This window comes from Miniopterus schreibersii (assembly GCF_964146895.1).
Source record: "Miniopterus schreibersii genome assembly, chromosome: 12".
Lineage (NCBI taxonomy): Eukaryota > Metazoa > Chordata > Mammalia > Chiroptera > Miniopteridae > Miniopterus > Miniopterus schreibersii.
In genome coordinates, this window is record NC_138112.1 from 46,983,884 (window position 1) to 47,003,406 (window position 19,523).

The 19,523-nt window shown below is 40.3% G+C and overlaps 1 protein-coding gene and 1 pseudogene across 10 annotated transcripts in view; one reads left to right on the forward strand and one right to left on the reverse strand.

The window, feature by feature from the left end:
• The window catches only part of LOC308565541 (large ribosomal subunit protein eL15 pseudogene), a 42,211-nt pseudogene extending 35,506 nt beyond the window's left edge, over positions 1-6,705 (reverse strand). The window contains exons 1-2 of the transcript in view: positions 6,439-6,705; positions 5,702-5,774 (exon numbers count right to left, since the gene is read on the reverse strand). The product of the transcript in view is annotated as a large ribosomal subunit protein eL15 pseudogene (transcript). The remainder of the gene's footprint in view (positions 1-5,701; positions 5,775-6,438) is intronic.
• NUCB2 (nucleobindin 2) overlaps positions 6,245-19,523 on the forward strand; it is a 35,106-nt gene continuing 21,827 nt past the window's right edge. Inside the window, exons 1-5 of one of the 9 annotated variants that reach the window (XM_081155013.1) lie at positions 6,259-6,400; positions 6,792-6,880; positions 10,752-10,874; positions 17,477-17,620; positions 18,214-18,321. In XM_081155013.1, the coding sequence (XP_081011139.1) occupies positions 17,477-17,620; positions 18,214-18,321 (252 nt within the window). In that variant the 5' untranslated portion in view covers positions 6,259-6,400; positions 6,792-6,880; positions 10,752-10,874. Of the gene's footprint in view, positions 6,421-6,788; positions 6,894-10,751; positions 10,875-15,085; positions 15,316-17,476; positions 17,621-18,213; positions 18,322-19,523 lie in introns of those variants that run through there. The other 8 variants (XM_081155016.1, XM_081155014.1, XM_081155018.1 and 5 more) reach the window with 8 other exon arrangements.

A 19,523-nucleotide genomic window follows, 5' to 3' on the forward strand; every position in this document is an offset into this window, starting at 1 on the left:
CTGAAATGCTGTCCTTCCTGGGGTTGGGTCCAGAGGCTCACAGAAGACCCCAAATAACAGTTCATTCCTGGAATTGCTGGAATTGACAAATCCAGATTGAGTAGCATGTTTTTCTGGGCATGATTTATCCTTGCTTTAACCATGGCCATCTGAGGTTGTGTAGTTACGCTGCGTGTGTAACTGGCTTGGTTTATTAATCCCACAAATGGAGACTCTACTACTGATTTAATATTTACTGAGCACCCAAAATATGTCAAACACAGTACAAGCCCCAGCTTGAAGAGCTTCACAAAGTGAGTCAGCCGCACATGCATCTTATATACATAGCAAAGGCATCGACGCATGAAGGAAAATCGATGGAGGCACTGCCTTGAGGAACAGGTGCTCCTGACCTCTCATCTGTGGGGAATGGACCCTGGGCTCACTCCCAGATCTTTGCCTGGGTCCCCTTGACGTCAGTTCTGTGACTTGCCTTTGCAAGACTGCTTGATGTTCAGGAATGCAAGCCACAGGACAGAGGTGGTTAACTAGCCCACCTGAGAAGATAAACCTGGAACTCAGCACCCCCTGTAGAAGAGCAGGCTGAAAATCCACAAGAACAAAATTCAGGAAGGTTACATCAATAGGAATACTATTACCTTAGCATCTCTCACAGTTGCTAATTCCAGGTAACTGTTGCCAACACATATTGAAACACTCCCCAGCCGATTTAGTGAGATGAATCTACTGATTGACTGCTAAAAGTGAGACCTGGTGACAATGCTTGCAAAGCGGATTACAGAACCTCCCATCAGCCTCGGAGAGGGCTGCTGCCAACTGCCAGACTGGCTCAGTTCTCAGCTCTATGGCCTGTATGACTCCTTGCAGGAGAGGATTGGATGCTTGGTATTACCTAAAGTGGATTATATTAAATAAAATTTTCTACTTTCAACCCTGTGTGGATTTCTCTAGGACTCACTTCTGATAGATTTTTTTAAAGTTAGTGTTTTCATAACATTTTAAAAATATATGTTTTTAAATTGTTTAGAACAATTTTTTAAAATATATATTTTTATGTGTTTTAGAGGGAGAGGGAGGGAAAGGGAGAGAGAGAAACATCAATGAGAAAGAGACATCCATCGGCTGCCTTCTGCATGCAGCCTACTTGGGATCGAGCCTGCAACCTGGGCATGTACCCTGACTGAGAATCAAACTGGCGACCTCTCGGTGCATGGGACAGCACTCACCCAACTGAGCCACACCGGCCAGTGCTAAAGTTAGTTTTATAGCCAAACTAGTCCCAAAGAGATTTCACATAAGGTAAGAATTAATTAGTTGCTATTCATTTGCCAATTTGCTTAGTTTGTAAAAATGTTTATAAACAGCATAATTCTCCAACCTCATTAGGCTCTCCATAAAATCCATATAAATATTAAAAATGTTAAGTTGTAAGCATGATAGAAACAGGTGGCAGCTTTTCTAGTAATTATTGGGATACCTTCTTCTCACAGTTGATATAGACTTACTTACATCAAGCTAATCAGGGAACACTTCAATTTTTGGATTTGGAATAATTCGTAGTGTATAACTTTATAATGCAATTGATCTGACTGGACTCACACAGTGCCTTACACATAGAAGACATGTAAGGAAATTGTTGAAAGCATACCTATATATTCCTGATTACAACGAGTTGTCTCTATGTGATTCATCAGGTATTGTCTGAAGGCTTAAAAGAGTTTTCCCCAAGTAACTCACTGTCAGAATTCAACTTCAAATTCTTAACACCTGTGACAGGTACAATGAAAGCTTCACTCAGATGTTTCTGAGACTAATTAAAAAGAGGATACTTCTTACCCTGGCCAATGTGGCTCAGTTGGTTGGAGGGTCATCCTGTCCACCAAAGGGTCACAGGTTCAACTCCCGTCAGGGCACGTACCCAGACTGCAGGTTAGAGCCCCAGTAGGGGCATGTACAGGAGGCAACTGGTCGATGTTTCTTTCACACATTGATGTTTCTCTCTCCCTCTCCCTTCCTCTCTTTGAAATCAATAAAAATATATTTAAAAAATAAAGCAAGGGACTCTTACAATTATGGCCATTGTAACATGGACCTAGACATTGTGGTTTATTGTTCTTTTATTTTATTTTAATTTTTTTTTTCATCCTCACCTGAGGATATTTTTCCCATTGCTTTTCAGAGGGAGTGGAAGGGGAAGAGAGAGAGAGAGAAACATCGATAGGTTACCTCCTGCACTAGCTCCGACTGGGCCTGGGGATTGAGCCTGCAACTAAGGCATGTGCCCTTGGCTGGAATTGAACCTGGGATCCCTCAATCTGCAGGATCTATCCACTGAGCCAAACTGGCGAGGGCTGCAGAGCTATATTGATACAGGCAAGGATAAGACATATTTTGGGTTTATCCAGGGCTGAGTTTTTGTCAGATGAGAGCAAGAGAGGAAAAGAAGGGCAAAGGAGTTGATGTTTGTATGGAGTTTATTTTACTGATGAATCAGAAGGAAGAAATAAAAAGAAAAAAATGATAAAAACTGATTGGACATAGAAATCAAGAAAATAATTTCATTTACAATTATATCAAAAACAATAAAACACCTAGGAATAAATTTGACCAAGAAGTGAAAGACCTGTACACTGAAAACTATAAGACATTAATAAAAAAAATTAAAGCAGACACAAATAAATGGAAAGATAATCCATGTTTACAGATTGGAAGAATTAATATTGTTAAAATGTCCACACTACCCACAGCAATCTACAGATTCAAAGCAATTGAACAATCCTATCGAAATAGAACAATCCTAAAATTTGTATTCAATCACCAAAGACCCCAAAATAGCCAAAATAACCTTGAGAAAGAAGAACAAAACTGGAGGCACCACATTTCCTGATTTCAAATTATATTATAAAGTTATAGTAATCGAAACAGTATGGTGCTGGCATAAAAACAGAAACAATAGCTCAAGGGAACAGAATAGAGAGCCCAGAAATAAACCAGCACATATATGGTCAATTGGTCTATGACAAAGGAGCCAAGAATATACAATGGGGATAGGAAAGTCTCTTGAATAAATGTTGTTGGGAAAACTGGACAGTGACATTTAAAAGAATAAAACTGTACCCCTTGCTTATACCATACACAAAAATGAATAAAAAATGGATTAAAGACATGAGTGTAAGACTTGAAACCATGAAGAACTTGGCCAGTTGATGTTCTGTGGGATTCTAGAAGATGTGACAAGGGGAAGAACTGAAGTATTAAATAGCCAGAATCTCTTTGACATTATTATTTTTTTCCCCTGGAGTGCCAGAGATGTAATATGGGGGTGGACTTCATATCAGCTAGTTCTCTGTTTTTTCACTTTTATTTTCTCCAGGACTCCAGTAAACTCACTTTGAGTTTCTCAGCTGAACCAAGGGAAATCAAGGAAAGATATTTTATCCTTGCTCAGACCAAGTTGAGCAACAGCCCCTTGATGGCAGTGACATTGGTAATCAGAGAGGGGTTCAAAGGTAACAGGCTGGCGGGGTGGCAGGAGACTGGGGGGAGGGGATGAAGGGGAAGAGAAATAATATCTATTGAGTATCTCTGAACACTTTACATGCATCACTTGAATCTTTACAGTAAGTGCAGTATTATGGCCTCAGATGGAGAAACTGAGACCAATATTTTATCAAACATTAATATAGCACTTATTGTGTGTCAGGCACTGCTCTGCTTTACAAATAAAAATTCATTTAATTCTCACAACCCTGTGAGGCGAGCACTATTATTGCCTCCATGTTAGAGATAGGGAAGTTATGCTATGGAAAGAGGTTGTTAAGTAACTGTCAGAGGACATTCAGCCATTAAAGGTGGAGCTGGGTTTTTAACGCAGGCAGAGTTGGGACCCAGTTCTGATCCCAAGGCCTTGTTTGTTCCCTTGTACAACACAGTAGGTATGCTCTCCGGTCCTCTTTCCCATCAGGAGATTTTCCATCAGTGCTAAACCCCCAAGTTTTAGGTTTTACCTATTAAGTGAAGTAACATTTCCTCATAAATCCCTCAGATCACAGGATGTTTCCATGGCTCACTATCAGCATTCTTATTTTCCTCTACTAGGAAACAATTTTTATTTGTATAAGAGATGCTGTTGGCTGCTTTATATGCACTTGACATTCTAAAATATTTTCCTCAGCGATTTCTCTCTCTTTCTCTTTAAAATTAGAGAACATTTATTTGGAAAATCACAGCGGTAGAAGAAGTAATTTGTAGACGAAATGGACTTAGGGAACAAGTTATAGAGGCAAAGGAAGGGGGGATGCGGTGGGGAGTGGAAAGGGAAAGGAGAAGTGTGCTCCCAGGAGGGAGAGTGCATTGGGTCCTCTGTCCTAAGGGCTTTAAGGGGGGAGATTTTAGGGCAGGTCCCAGGGGAAGATCTCAATAGAGTATTCAGCAGCTTTCCAGGTGTGTCCTTTCAGGGTCCTCTTAATCCTGCATCTTGCTATTTAATTAGTTTGCTGTGTCTTCCTTGTTTCCTCTTTTTCCTTCACCCCAGAATATTACTGAGAATAACGCTGGTACCTCAGTCGCCAAACTAGTGCTCATTACCCGTTTCCTTTCACTGGACTGTTGGACTAAACCAATCTTCTTCTTTTCCATTCTTCATCTCCACTGGATTACTATAAATAATCTAGATTATTACCAGATAACCACCTATTAAAGGGTCTCACCCAAATTTTAGTGCCTGGACCGGGCACTGTGTGTTTGGCCCTGTGGGAGATAACAGGTGATAAAAATGTAGAAGCTAGTTCCTACCCTTGAACTATTCACAACTCATTGTTTCCCACAGTGTTGGGATGCGGTGTTGTCTCCTGACCTCACACTAACCTTGGTTACGAAGGATCCATAACCAGTACTAAAATATTTCTCATGTCTTTCAAATTGAAATTCGGTGCTCCTACCCCATAACCTCTTGAATGTCCTCTCTCCCTCTGGTCTGTCCTTGAGGATGGAAGGTGATTCTTTTCCTAACACTTGCCTCCACTATCAAACCTTCAGGGGAGGCAGCGCCACCAACGTTCTAGGATGTTCATGACGACGACGGAGATAGTTTGAGATCTGGTTTTATGGAAAATGGATAAGTGGTTCCTCCTGAGCCTTAAATAGGAGCCTGACCTGGAGGCACCGCTCTAAGTATGTAAAATATAAGTATATGAGCCCAGGCTGCTGATCTTGGAAACCAGAGACCTGACTCACAGCCCTAGCTCAGCCACTAGGGTGAAAATGGGTGACACTGACTGAGCCCTTACTAGGCGCCCATCGCTTTTCTATTAACTTGTTGTGCCGCAAGGAGGAGGATGGTATTTTAATCCCCATTTTAGAGAAAAGGAAACTGAGGTACAGAGCGTGTACGTAACTTGCCCGGTGGTGGAGTTGGTCTGGGACAAGCAGAGTCTGGTTTTGCAACCCAGGCAGCCTGGCTGCAAGCGGGTGCGCTTCGCGACTGCCCCCCGCGAGTTCCCGGTAAAGAGCTTCGGTGCCCAACCCGCGCCGCGGGCTCTGCGCGGGGTTCCTGCAGCGTCGTCTCACGGAGTCGTCACTAACCACCGCGAAACAGATGGCACCGTCTTCACAAAGGAGAGACCTGAGGCCCAGGGAGGTGCTGCTCGTTAGCAGACGCACGCTTTGAAACCAGTCTCGGGGCTCAGAAAGCTTCCCTAACCCTCGAGCCCCGTATCTCTCCGAGTCCGCGTCCCCGACTTGCGCGTGACGGTTGTGGAGTAGATGTCTCGGTTCTGTGAGGGCGACGGGGGGAGAGAGAAGAGAGATGGGCGCGGCCGGCTGTGAGAGGAGGCGGCGTACAAAGCGGCGAAGCCGCAGCGGCGGGGGCCGGGTCACGGAGGCGGGCGTGGGGGAGGCTCGGGGCTGGGAGACCCAACCGAGGCCTGGGGGCGAAAATGCGCCTCACGGCCAGTCGCTGACAGGCTCGGGCGCTGGCGCCCAGCAGCCAAACTGGCGCCCGCTCCCGAAACACTCGCCCCAATGTTGCTCTACAGGCTTCTCCGTGAAAGCAAAAGGAAGGGGCGCGGCTTTCCGCCCGCACAGCGAAGCGCCACGTCCCTCTTGGCTCAACCTGCACTCGGCTCTTTTGCTACGCTCCCCGCGCGGCCCGCCTCTCAGCCCGGGACGGGGGGGGCGGCCTCATCTCCGCCCAGACCAATCAGCGCCTTCCTTGATCTCAGTCGAGCCAATCATCGGCTGCCTCGGGGGCGGGGCTGTGGCCGAAGCAGGGAGGAGGCGGGAGAGTGCGGTGGGCAGAGGTACCGAGCTGAGCAGCAAACTGGAAGCTGGCGAGACGCGACAGGTCTGAGCGGGACAGGCATTCGGCTGGCGGAACCTCGCGCGGCGGCACCGGGGCTAGGTAAGGCCCGTGACCTCGAGGTGGGTGCAGATCAGTACCGCGGGAGGCTGGGGCGGGTCCTGAGGTAAGGCTCCGGTCTTCCGCCCTGCCCCGCACTGAGGATGGCTGGGGCGAAGCCGTGGGAGGGCAGAGGTGGGAGAGGCTTCCAGCTGGAGCCTGAGGCGCAGGGTCCTTTCCCGCTCCACTCGCTGCAGGGCACCCAGGCTTTCTTTGGGGTCGATGAGGGTGACAGGCTCTGGTGGAGGAGTTGGCGCGGGTGGGCGCTGGACCGAGACCCAGGCGGGGTTCCAGCCTGGCCTTGGCATGTCGATGGGTGACGGAGGTGCCAACTGTTGAGGAGAGTGTACTCACCGATTCCCGGCTAACGCTCCCCCCCCCGCGCTGCCAGCAGAGGTGCACCTGTGAATCCTGCTCTTCTGCCTGTTCTGTTCAGCCGGCAACCCCTGACACTTGGAGAGGAGAGAGTTCCTTTCATTTGAGGTATTGTTTTCCCGTAAGTGACAAATGGTTGAGCGTGAGCCGAGCCCTGAGCGTGAGCCGAGCCCTTTCGCTTTCAGATTAAGAAGAAATGGTACTTCTGCAACTGCTCGGTGGCAAATGTGGTTATTGTGGCTGGCGCTGGGCACTAAGCCCCTAAATTGGATAATGTACATTTTACACAATTGAGCAAGCGCCGTCTGCCAGCTGTGCCTTTTACTAAAGCTATTGAATCTATGGATTAATATGAACACCAAATGATATATTATCTTGTTTCCAAAGACGTGGACAGGGAGTGAGATTAAATGCAAATATTTCTGACAGGTTTGTTTGAAGGAGACTGTGGATTTAGAATTGATGAGAGAGTTGCTTTAAGGAATGCTTAAAGTAACATGACTAGTGGCACTACAGATTTAGATCAGAATATGTATAGTTTCTTGTACAACCTATATAAATTATTTGCTTCTTAAGGCCTTCTCTGGGGAATTCTGTTGAATAGAGTTAGGGAGAATCCAGATTCTGGCCTCTTGCCCCTTACAGAAATTGTCTCAGGATTCATCCTGATTTAAGCCAAGTGTGAGTTCTTGTTTTGTAAAACTTGAACAAGTTCAACAAATGTTAAACAAAAATATGTTTCAACAAACGTTCCTCAGTTAGTGGGGTCAAGAATTCAAAAAAAGAAAAAAAAGAAACGAATATGGACATTTAGAATTAGAAATGAAATCTCAAATAATATCACTGTTGTTATTAAGGTGAATGTGAAGCTTCTATTTCTCATTTTGGTCTTTAAACTCTCCATGATCTGGTCCAACTTCGTAGTATGAGTGAAAAATTTACTTCTGTCTCCTTGTGGTTACTCATGCTATTCTACAGCATCTTTCCTCACTTTACCCATCTTGCAAGGGTCAGGTCCATGTTGTGTTTACCTTTCTCTCATCTCCTGTGACAGTTATTCACGTCACACATTTTGTATATACCCGTAATTCAGCATGCTTTTTGCCAAGCTGTTTTGTGGTCTGTAAAGAGCGCTTAAAATGTAATGCACAGTTAAGGCATTGAGGATACCTTTCAAAACACTAGTTATTGAGCCCTGGCTAGTGTGGCTCAGTTGGTTGGAGTGTTGTCCTGTACACAGAAGGGCACATGCCCAGTCAGTCCGGGAGGGCCCTGGAGGTGGCAGATGGATGTTTCTCTTTCTCTTTCTGAAAGATAGACAAACAACAAAGCAAAACAAAATAAAAAAACCACTAGTTATTGATATAGAATAGGATATTACTATCAGTAACACGATTAACACCAGTGTCTTTTTGTTTAGGGATTTGTTGTGTATATCTCTATCCTAAACCAATTGTGCATTATTTAGAATAATATTTAAATTGATTTCCACTTTCTAAGGACCCTTTGGAAGACTTTGGTGTGCAAAATACCCTTGTAAATATTGGGTAACTGGACGAATCAAGTGCAGGATTTTAAAACCTATTTAAAATAATCCTTAAAGTAGATAATCTTTTAAGTGTTGTGAGTAATTGAGCTGACTATATTTGGCATGATAGATGATTAACTTTTTCTAAATAATTGAAGGTCTAGAAGGGAAAGTTGTTATTTTTATGATTAATACATGCAATTAGTTTATAGACTTTAGCAAACAGTCTGCTAACAATTTCAAATAACTTATTAGGAAAAGAAAAAAACCTTAATCACTTTAATGATTTTCAATATAAAATATTAAAAAAACCCCGTCGTGATATGGTAGAAAGTATACTTAATTAGAATTTGATGGCCAGATTCTAATCCTAGCTCTACCAACTGATCTTGGGCAAATCAGTTAACTTCCCCGTGTTTTATAAACTTTTATAAGAGTAAGGTCTGAACCAAACCACCTCTAAGATCATTTGTGGTCCCAGAATTCTCTGATTTAAAATTTTCAAAGCAACCTAAGGGAAATTGAGAAAGCAGTTGCATGCTTCTATTTTGGCCATAGCTTCTTGACCATATTGTATTTTAGTTATCCGAGGTAAGTATGTGTAAGTATTGAAGACACTGTAATTTGTATTGAGTGATACAGATGAGCAAGAATATCTACTTCTCATAAGCCTATTATCAAGGGTACTGTAACTGATTAAGTGCAAAAAAAAGGCCATGGCCCAGCTGGCATGGCTCAGTGATTGAGTACCGATCTATGATCCAGGAGATTGTGGTTCGATTCCTGGTCAGGGCACATGCCCGGGCTGCGGGCTCGATCCCCAGCAAGGGGGGTTGTGCAGGAGGCAGCAGATCAATGACTCTCATCATTGATGTTTCTATCTCCCTCTCTCCCTCTCCCTTCCTCTCTCCAAAATCAATAAAAATATATTAAAAAAAAAAAAAGGCCATGAATGGTTTCCTGGATTGATGTCCTTTTTTGCAGACATGATCATCAGAGACACTAGCATCTATACTGATGTCTTGATACAGGGTAGGGTTGAAGTTCAGCTCAGCTGGTATTTTATTTTGGACCTCACTTTCCCATTGACTCTCATTTTCAAAGGGAAAAATGGAATTGATTGAGCATCAGGTAACCAGTTGTTCTTGTCACCACTGCCATTGAGAAACTCAGAAGCCATTTTTTTCTCCACCCCATTCCTTTTCACTATTAGAATTATGACATTGACAATAAGAAGAAGCAACTCAGGTTTCTTGGCTCAGGGCAGTACCTTGGAGAAAGAAACCTGAGCCTCTTGAAAAATCTCTTTTAATGCCAGGGAGAAAGAGTTTGTGTTCCTCTTTGTTGGATATATTCTTTTCATTGGCCCATAGCTGCGTCAGGATTTTGGTTGTGGCAATGCTCAAAGGAGAGCTCTAATATGCCCTTCAAAGGTTGTATGCCAAACTGGTTTATTGCTTTTTAACAGAACAGATTTTCATTATTTCAATATATAGCTATTTCATTTTCAAGACAGGAAGGAAATTAATATTTATCGGGCATTTACTATTGCCATGCATTGTGCTACTCACAGTGTATTCATTCTTATTTTCATCCAATCAAAAACTTATGAAGAAGTTTTAGTTTAATTTTATAAGTAGGAAAGTTGAGACTCAGAGAGGCAAGTAACATTTTAATAAATAGGTGTGGTTAGGATTCAATCTGCTATTTATTTTTGACCATGCTGTGTTAATAAATGTCATATGCCTTTCCCACATACAACATGCATATGGTCACTCCTCTGCTTATGATTTTGATGTTAAATATACCATAAAAAGAAAGAAATATATTTGTTCTTAATATTTGAAGACATTTTATTTGCTTATTTTCTTACAGACTGCTTAGAAATAATTGACTACGTTTACCAGTGAGTTTGCACATGAGCTAGCTGCCTTGTATTTTATAGTTAGATAGTGGGCTTTCAAAATAGAACTTGAGATGTCTTGCTGTATTACTGATCTCTGTGACTGAGACTGGGGCCAGGGTTAATCTTTAAAAGTAGGGGTAATGGTGAATAAAGATTCCAATTAAGGATTTAATGGGAAAGGGAAAACTCACCCTATATCTTGAATTCTTATTGCTGAGCAAAATAAACTTTTGGTCGGAATTCTTATTTACTTAAAAGGGGAGCAATATAGTAAAACCTGGGTACCACAATCAATATCTTTGTCTATTCTGGTTTTTTATTCTGTTTATTTAACATATCTCTCTCCCCTCACTACTGGAATATGATAGAATGTAGTCTTCTCCAACATTACAAAAACTTGGTACTTTTTTCACAGGATGTGCCATTACCACTGTAATAAGCCTATATTTATATTTATACTTAATGTTTTTGTTTTTAAAATTTTTTTGCATTTAGAACCTGTTAAGAGTCCTTTTTTTTTTTTTTTTTTTTTTTTTGTGAAAAAGAATTGAGCTTGGAGCCAAGACCCATCTCCTTATTATTTTGATACTGTGCAAGTCATCTTACCTCTCTAGATCTCAGTTGCCTCATCTGTGAAAAGGAGATAAAAATTCTTAACTTATCTGAAGGTAAGTGATCAGTTAAGAAAGCAAAAAAAAATAAAAACACTTAATGATGGCTTAAACACACAATATTTATTTTCTCATGTGAAATAATTCTTGAAGCATACAGTCTAGGTTAGGTATGGTAGCTTCATAAAGTCATCAAGGACCTAAGCATTTTCTGATTCTTTGATCTGCTACCCATATGGTGTGGACCTGGTCCTTGTAGTCCAAGATAGCTGCCAGAGCTCTTACCCTCACAGCCAAGTTCCAGGCAGCAAGGCAAAGACAAAGAAGGATGTAGTCTCTTCTTTTAGAGAGATGTCCTGACCCCAAACCCAGGCTACTGGGGAAGCAGGAAAAGGTAGCTGGATTGCATGGCTGCCCTGAATAAAACTGGGCTTTTGTTATTGAGGAGGAGGGGAAGATGTGGATATTGGCAGGCAAATAGAATTATCTTCCACAGTATGGATCTTTTTCTCTTTCATGTCTGAAAACTGTAAGCTGTGATAACCACTCATAAAAGCTTCAGTACTTTTCCATGGTAGATCTTCACGTCTGACCATATCTACAGAAGAAAATAACTTTCATCTAATACATTTTTTTTTTTTTTTTTTACTTCTGTCCCATGATTCATTATAGAAACCTTTCTGTCTTGATTGGGTATTTATTCTGGTGTGTTTGTTTTGTTTTGTTTGTTTTTATTACCCATAAATGCTAATAGATGTTTTTGTGCAATTTATGGATGTGTTAAAAAAGAGCTAACTTTTTTTGAGCCACTTGCTTTATGCAAGGCACTAAAAAGACAGAGATAAGTTATCCCAAGGATATCACATAATCATCAGGAAGTAAGTTGTGTTTTTTTTTTTGATTATCAATAATTGTGCCTCGGATAAACCTCATTGGCTATGGTACTGCTACTGCATAAAGCTTAGGAAGTAAATTTTTAAAAAAATCTTTATCCTAGGATATGTTTAGAGAGAAGAAGGGAGGGAGAGAGGGAGAGAGGAGAGAGAGATATGAGAGAGAAACATTGATCGGTTGCCTCCTCTACATGCCCCCACCAGGGATTGAACCTGCAACCTGGGTATGTGCCTAGGAGTCAAATCTACCATCTTTTGGTGTGCAGGACGCCACTCCAACCAACTGAGCCACTGGCCAGGGCTAGGAAGTAAATTTCTGAGGAAAAGTATAATCTATCTCAAAGTCCATTTAAGCCCAGTATGATCACATGAGGGATACTTCGGCCTTCCTTGTTAGTTAGAAGTTGTGGCTTTCTTTTTTTAACCACTTAACTGTTACTTATCTTGAAATTTCTTCTTACTTAACTACTAGTTCTTATTTAACTTACTTAGGTATACCAGTATTTTATTTTATTCCAGACTTTTATTTGCAAATATTATATGAATATACCCTTGTCACGTGAAATGGTTCAGTTGTCATTATATCTGTGGAGAAAGTAACTTAAAAATGAAGTTTCGAGAAAAGGAAACTGAAATTCCAGGAATGTAAATTGGAGAGGGGAGGAATCTAAAGATTCAGTCAATCTTTTGGGGATATTAGAAGGAAGAGAAGAAGCAAATTAAGGTTTTATTCTACAAGTTATATATGTGTTTTTGCAAGATTTTGATATTTTCCTGTATCACTTAGTGACAAAGTATAGTAATTCTTTTGCTACTAGTGCTTTTTTTTTATTGTTGACAGTATTACAGATGTCCCCCCATTCCTCCCCCTTTTGTCTGCCTCCACCCAGTCCCCCCCAGGCCTTCCCCACACTATTGTCTGTGTCCATGGGCTATGCATATATATTCTTTGGTTAACTATTCCAATTCCCCCCCCCCCCCCCCCGAGATCTGTCAGTCTGTTCCATGCCTCCATGCCTCTGGACCTATTTTGTTCGTCAGTTTATCTTGTTCATTAGATTCCACATATAAGGGAGACCGTGTGATATTTGTCTTTCTCTAACTGGCTTATTAGGTAGCTTTGATTTCATTTTTTTCCAATCTAGAACCATTGACCTCAAGTAAACAAAATAATCAGGAGCCTTATGAGTTTTTAAGAGACATTTAGCATTGTCAGTCACCTGACTGAAAATGTCTAATTGCTGAATACCATTTTAACACCTTTAAAGATTTTTTAATAAACAGAAAAAGGATCATGCTATGCATTGTTCTGTAAGCACCTGTTTTCAAGTTGCAATTGCTTATTTCTTAGGCTGCCTTCCACACTACATTGAAAGTCCTGTGAGGGTGGGGGTTATGTCTATCTCACTTAACTTTGTATCCTGCATAATATCTGGTACATAGTCGACACTTAATAACTATTTGTTAAATTACTAAATACATACAACAGATTAAAGAAAACATACTTTAATTTAGCCTTAAATTTAAAAGGAAGAAGAGTAAAATAAGAGGGTTTAGGGAGGGATAAAAAGATAGATGAGGGGGGATCAGACTATTACAAGGGAAGTGAAAGGTTAGGGTTGGTGGTGCACAGGCAGGCTAAATAGCCATCTCAGATGGTGAATAAAGAAAAATTTTATTTAATTAAAAGGAAGGGCTACACAGCACTGAGCCAAAGAATATGGGGTCCATGATGGCAGCAAAAATATACTTAGGATGGTGAAACAAAGAAGGTTCATAGAAGAACTAACAGGAGAGCCTAGGCTGGGCTGCTTTGGCTCACTGAGAAGTCAGAGAGGGAAGGGGACCATGGAGACAGGTTCGGGGGTTAGACCAGGACCAGCTGCCACTGCCCATTGCTCCCCTGGTTGCAAGTCTAGTGGGGCCCCCTTGGAGGGAAGAAGGGGGAAGCTTGCACTGGGTCCTTTGTCCTGAGCATATTTATCTCTCTCCTGCAGGTGGAAGCCTTAGGGAAGGTCTCAGGGGGGTGTCTCAATAGAATATTCATCAGCTTTCCAGGGGTGCTAGTTTAAGGTCATGGCCCCCACTGATTGGTCAGTGCCAGGGCAGAGGGCCATTAGTCAATGTAGCTGGTCCTGAGGCAGCCATGGTGTTGCTTGTCTGGTTTTGCTGTTTTTCTGGGCCTGCAGCTGAAATACAGCTAGTGCCTGGAGGTTATCGTTAGGGGGGAAACACTCATGGGGTGTAAACCGCATCACCAGCGATATGCTAGGGGAGGATAGGTTGCCTGGGGACAAGGTTCTTATTTTCCTAGTTTTGCCCCTTGCTAGGCATCTGGGACTTTTCTGCCCTGGTAAGTTCTGTACCTGGCCGATTCTCCTTGCTCTGTTATGTCTAACAGAGAGAGACAAGTTAGTTTCAGTCTTCTGTACTCTTTTTTCTTCTCACCCATGACTGTTCTTTTTAACCACTTCCAAGAGATCTCTCTCTGTAGTCAAAACAAAGCTATCTGAAGCACACCCCCACTCATCCACCTACCCACTAAGTAAACTTAATCTGAGTAACTACTGGTATGAATCAATAGTTAAGAAACCTGCTTCTGTGTATGAATGGGAGTTTTGATTTGGTGGAGAGGGGGGGAAGAGAGAGAAACTTTCTTTTGGGACTTGGAAATTTAGGGAAGTTATTTTGTATTTATTGAATGCTAGGACAGGCATCAGAACTCTGCTTACTTTGTAATTTCCCCCCAGGCTCCGATTCCCTTGGGATCAGTGTTTTCCTTGCAGTCTTGAGATCACTGTCTGATTTAGAATTTCAGATCATTCAGGTTTGGATCAGTCTACTGTTTCAGCCAAGTTCAGCCTTGTGTCTCTTCTTTAGGTCTCTGTTCTTCCCAGTCAGGGCACAGACCCAGGTTTCCAGCTTCATCTCCAGTAGGGGGCGTGCAGGAGGCAGCCGATCTATGACTCTCTCTTCATTGATGTTTTTCTCTCTCCCTCCCTCTCCCTTTCTCTCTCTGAAATCAATAAAGACATATTAAAACAACAACAACAAAACAAGAAAAGGCAAGAAAGGAGAGAAAGTAAATATTAAAGAGGCAGTATAAATAGAAAGCCCAAAATACACCATATAGAAAAAATATTGCCAATTAAACTATGATTCTGACTTTCAGTTTCATTTTTTGTTTACTGAAAGTGCTTTTTAAGATTCATTTGGACATACAGATTTTTCTCACATCACTTTTGTGCATACATAAAGGAATTACAAGTTAAATAGATTCATTAAGGTATTTGTAAGACTTTATCACCTTCACAGTCTCAGTCTTTGGAAACACTTTCTTGATTCAGACCAGTCACTGTCTGTCTTTCCACACAGAATTGTGCTCTCTACTCTGGAGAGTGATGGTCATTTTCTTCTGGAAGTTTCTTCAAGCCCCTTTGCCTGGAATTTTCTTTCAAGCCTCCGATACTCATTTTGCAAACTCTGATGCCAGTGCTTTTCAAAAGATGACAACAGGCAGTTTTCAGCATCCCCTCTTTCCTTAACTTCTGCTTCAGTGGTTTATTGGCCGAGACGCTGAGGGGCTGCATTCTAGAGGAATAACAGTGAGTTGTGTTACTTTTCAGGCCACCTATTTAAATTTTTAGACACATCTCAGCAGAAGGCATTTAGAACTAATCTAATACACTTGGCGAGTTAGGAAGGGCTCTTGGACATTCAAACCAGATTTAGTCTGCCTTCCTTAGCTCAACCATCATCCATCCCGTCACCCCTTTTTACTTTTTATGCACTTTTGGGAAATTATTTTGTAGTTTAAAATTTAATATGGCAGCAACTTTTAGCCATAGGCATTTATGACAGTTTTACAGTGATACACTATTTCCTAGCCCATTCTCAGGATATCAGTCACCGGCACCTTTAACATTAGTGTATCATTTTGAGGTGTGTAAAAGGACACCAGGAGTTTGCCAGCATTTCCTATTGACTGAGCTTTGTTGTTTCCTCAGATTATATGGAAGTTATGCAGCTTCTGTCCAGCGTTAGTAGGAAGCTTCTGATAAATTGCTATTTGCCTTAATGACACATGAATTCATCAAATTAGCCTCATATTCTATATACACTTTTTAAAATTTTTATTAATTGTCAGTTTCTACTGCTTTCATTTGCAGTGTTTGACTGCTCATAGATATCTTGGATCTCAGTAACAAAATGTGATGCCGTTTTTCTACTTTGTCTGTCCTCTTGTTTAAAGTCAGGTAAAGCATTTAGTTGTTTCTTTACAAGAAACTATAAAGTTGCTGTTATTCCCTTAACATCAAACATTTGCTTCATGAATATCAGCTGCTATATTTCTATGTTTACAAAATAACTTTGCATTTCAATGCCAGATCATAATTTAATCCTTTGAAGACTTTTAAAAATGGTACTTAAACTCAATTTGTGAAGTACCAACAATGCAAAAACTCAATTTGAAGTTATCATAATAATAGCTATGATAAAGTTTGTACATGTGTAGGCAGTAAAGATTATGTTGCTATTACCACTTTGTCAAACTCAATTTTAATACTTCATCAACTAAAATCACTCTGATTTCTGAGATGTTAAACTGAGGAATTGCCATCATGGAATTGATTAAGTACATTATCAACAATTTCATTAAATATAAAAGAAACTACTCCAGTTAGAAGATAGAGATTATTGGGCTGAATAAAAAAGAAGTGTGTGTGTGTGTGTGTTTATATCTATATACTAATCAAAAGAAACTGGTTTAGCTATATTACTATCAAATAAAATATACCTTAATCCAAGTTGTAGCATAAAGGTCACTCAAATGTGATAAAAAATTAAATCCACTAGAAAGCTAGAAAATCTTAAATTTGTGTACACTTAATAACATGGCCTCAAAATATTTAAATAAAAATTGACAAAATTTGAAGGAAAAACAGATAAATAAAAAAATCAGAGTGTAAGATTTTAACTTACCTTTCAGTAATGACAGTAGAAGCAGACAAATATTAAGAATATGAATATTGGATAATTATGTAAAGTTATAGAGCATGGCCAGTTCTATACTTCTATAGGTTAATGATGGTTTATAAATTGTATTTGCTCTTTTTTAATGTTTACATTTTATTTTATAAGGTCAGAATTTTTGCTCTATTTTTCATTACTTTTTTTCCACTGAACGAATAAATTATTTTTTATTATTTACCCAAAAGTACCTATCGGTCTCATTTTGAATTTCCATTTGTGCAATAAGAATTAGAATTTTCCTATTGTCTTATAGCTAGAGATAACTATTTTTCTCACAATGCATCTGAAACATTATTAATAAGACAATGGAAAAGAACTGTCAGGGTTCATTTGAAATGCAAAAAACAAACAAACAGCAACTAAATAACAGACATTAAGTGTTGCACAGTATGGCTCAGTTGGTTGAAGTGTCCTCCCGTGCCCTGAAGGACCCCTTGTTCTTTTCCCTGTCAGGGCACATACCCAGGTTTCAGGTTCATCCCCAGTTGGGGCACATACATGAGGCAACCCATGGGTTTCTCCCTCTCTTTCTCTCTCTCTCTCTCTCTTCCTCTCTCTAAAGTCAATAAAACATATTCTTGAGTTGCACATGTGTCAATAAAACAAGAATGCTTTTCCTAAAATTTATTATATTAAAATTCATTATATTATTAATGTGGCTTTGGGGATGCATGGATGTATAGTTTGAAAACATCTTTTCAGGACCTTACTATAATTATACCTTTATTTCAGATGAGGTGGAGGACCATCCTACTGCAATATTGTTTTCTTTTGGTTACATGTCTACTTACTGCTCTTGACGCTGTGCCTATAGACATAGACAAGACAAAAGTAAAAAACCCTCACCCTGTGGACAGTGCAAAGATAGAACCACCAGTAAGTCAAATGAGGATTATAACCTTGTGGGAAGAATTTTAACTAAGATATTGCTAATACTTATTAGTTATAAAATTGGACATTTAGAAACTATTTTTAAAATAGAAGTGAAAAGAGTATAGGACAAGCATATATTGTTTAATGTTAGACAATTTTTTTTTAAATGTAGTTAGTATATTAAGAAGGGTATGGAAGAATTAATCACAATACATTTCTGATGTAGAGCTAACCAGTCCCCCCAAAAACATTGCATTATATTCAAAGGAGAGGCAGATAGCAATATGGAGAAACAGGTAACAATGGGGTAAAACCAATTAATATTTTTAAAGTCTTCATTGTCTAAGCCATACAGAAAACCTACCTCTGTGTAAGAGTAAAACATGATTTTGGTGCAATCCCTGAAACATGATTTCTGCAACTCCTCGTTTGAGCTTTTTAATGTTGACTGTACAAACTATCAAAGTAGATATGTTCAGAGCCATTTTACTAGACATTTACTTTTGCTAGACATTTTCATTTTTTAGAATTGAGATCTTTAGATGTAGGGAAGGAAAAACTTTCAGAAGCTTTACTGTTTGTTTCTTAATTTGAAGGATACTGGACTTTATTATGATGAATACCTCAAGCAAGTGATTGATGTACTGGAAACAGACAACCATTTCAGAGAAAAGCTCCAGAAAGCAGACATAGAGGAAATAAAGGTAAGTGTAATTAAATAATTATTTAAAAAACCTTTGAGCATCCAGACACTGATCTAAGTGCTGGGGATACAAAGATGAGACTCACTCCCAGCCCTTACAAAACCCTCAAGGGAGACTAACATCCAGAAGAAGATTACTAAAATGAATATATGATGAGTACATAATATGTTTTGCATCTACAGAGGGTGGACTCATAATTCAGTAAGAAGTAGTGGGGAAGGTGGGAAGTCATTCTTTTTGGTAGAGATTATGCCAGTGCTTAATGATGTGACCGAGGAAAGAAAAGAGACTGGGAGGCATCCTAGGCCAAGGTGCAAGGGTACTGAAAGAAGAGATATACAGGAAACTAGAATAGTAACTGTTGCTGGAACCTGGACTGGGAAGTAGAGGCCATGATTGGCTAAGAGACGAGGTTGGGTTAGATCATGGTTTAGATGATGGAGGGGGGACCTTGTACATCATGTTAAGGGACTATGATCATGACGTGAGGACATAAGGAAGCTATTCAAATATTTAGAATAGGTTAAGTTCTGATGTTTTAATCAGGCCCAGATTAACAGAAGAGGTAACAGGCCATATCATATGTGAATAGGGGAGATTTAACTATTTGCCTCTGTCTTAAGAACCCTATTAGACATAATCCTAGCCCTAGACATTTTAGTAATCATACTAAAGAAAGGGAGTTGTAAAAGATCTGACCAGAGAGATTCTTTTAAAGCTCATCCTTGAAGGGCAATGGGTCGGTTTAGTTGGGTTTACCCAGTCAGCAGTAAAAAAAAATTCCAGTGATTTAAATCTTTCAGTTACACCTCTCAAGATAATGTTGTTTGCTTATGGTATTTTTGTTTATTTTTTAAAACTTTCCTAAAAAAATATCTCACCCATTTCTAGAATCAGAATTAGAGGCTTTTGTTAGAAGGAACCTTTCTCAGTCAAGCATCCTTATTTCAGTCTCTGTCCCTGGTGTCGGCCCCTTTGAAAGACTGACCTGTATGAGGTTGTGGCATTTGTCAGAGCCTGTGTGTGACTATTAGTTCATAGCTCTCCTCTGGGAGGCTCTGAACTGTTCTGAGCCAGTAATTCCCCTGAGTTGTCTTGAGAATAATTTTGTATTTCCTTTGAAGAATTAATCTGCGGAACTAATTTCCTGGGGTGAATGATATTTAATGTAGAACTTCCAATATCTCTTATCTACTTAAATT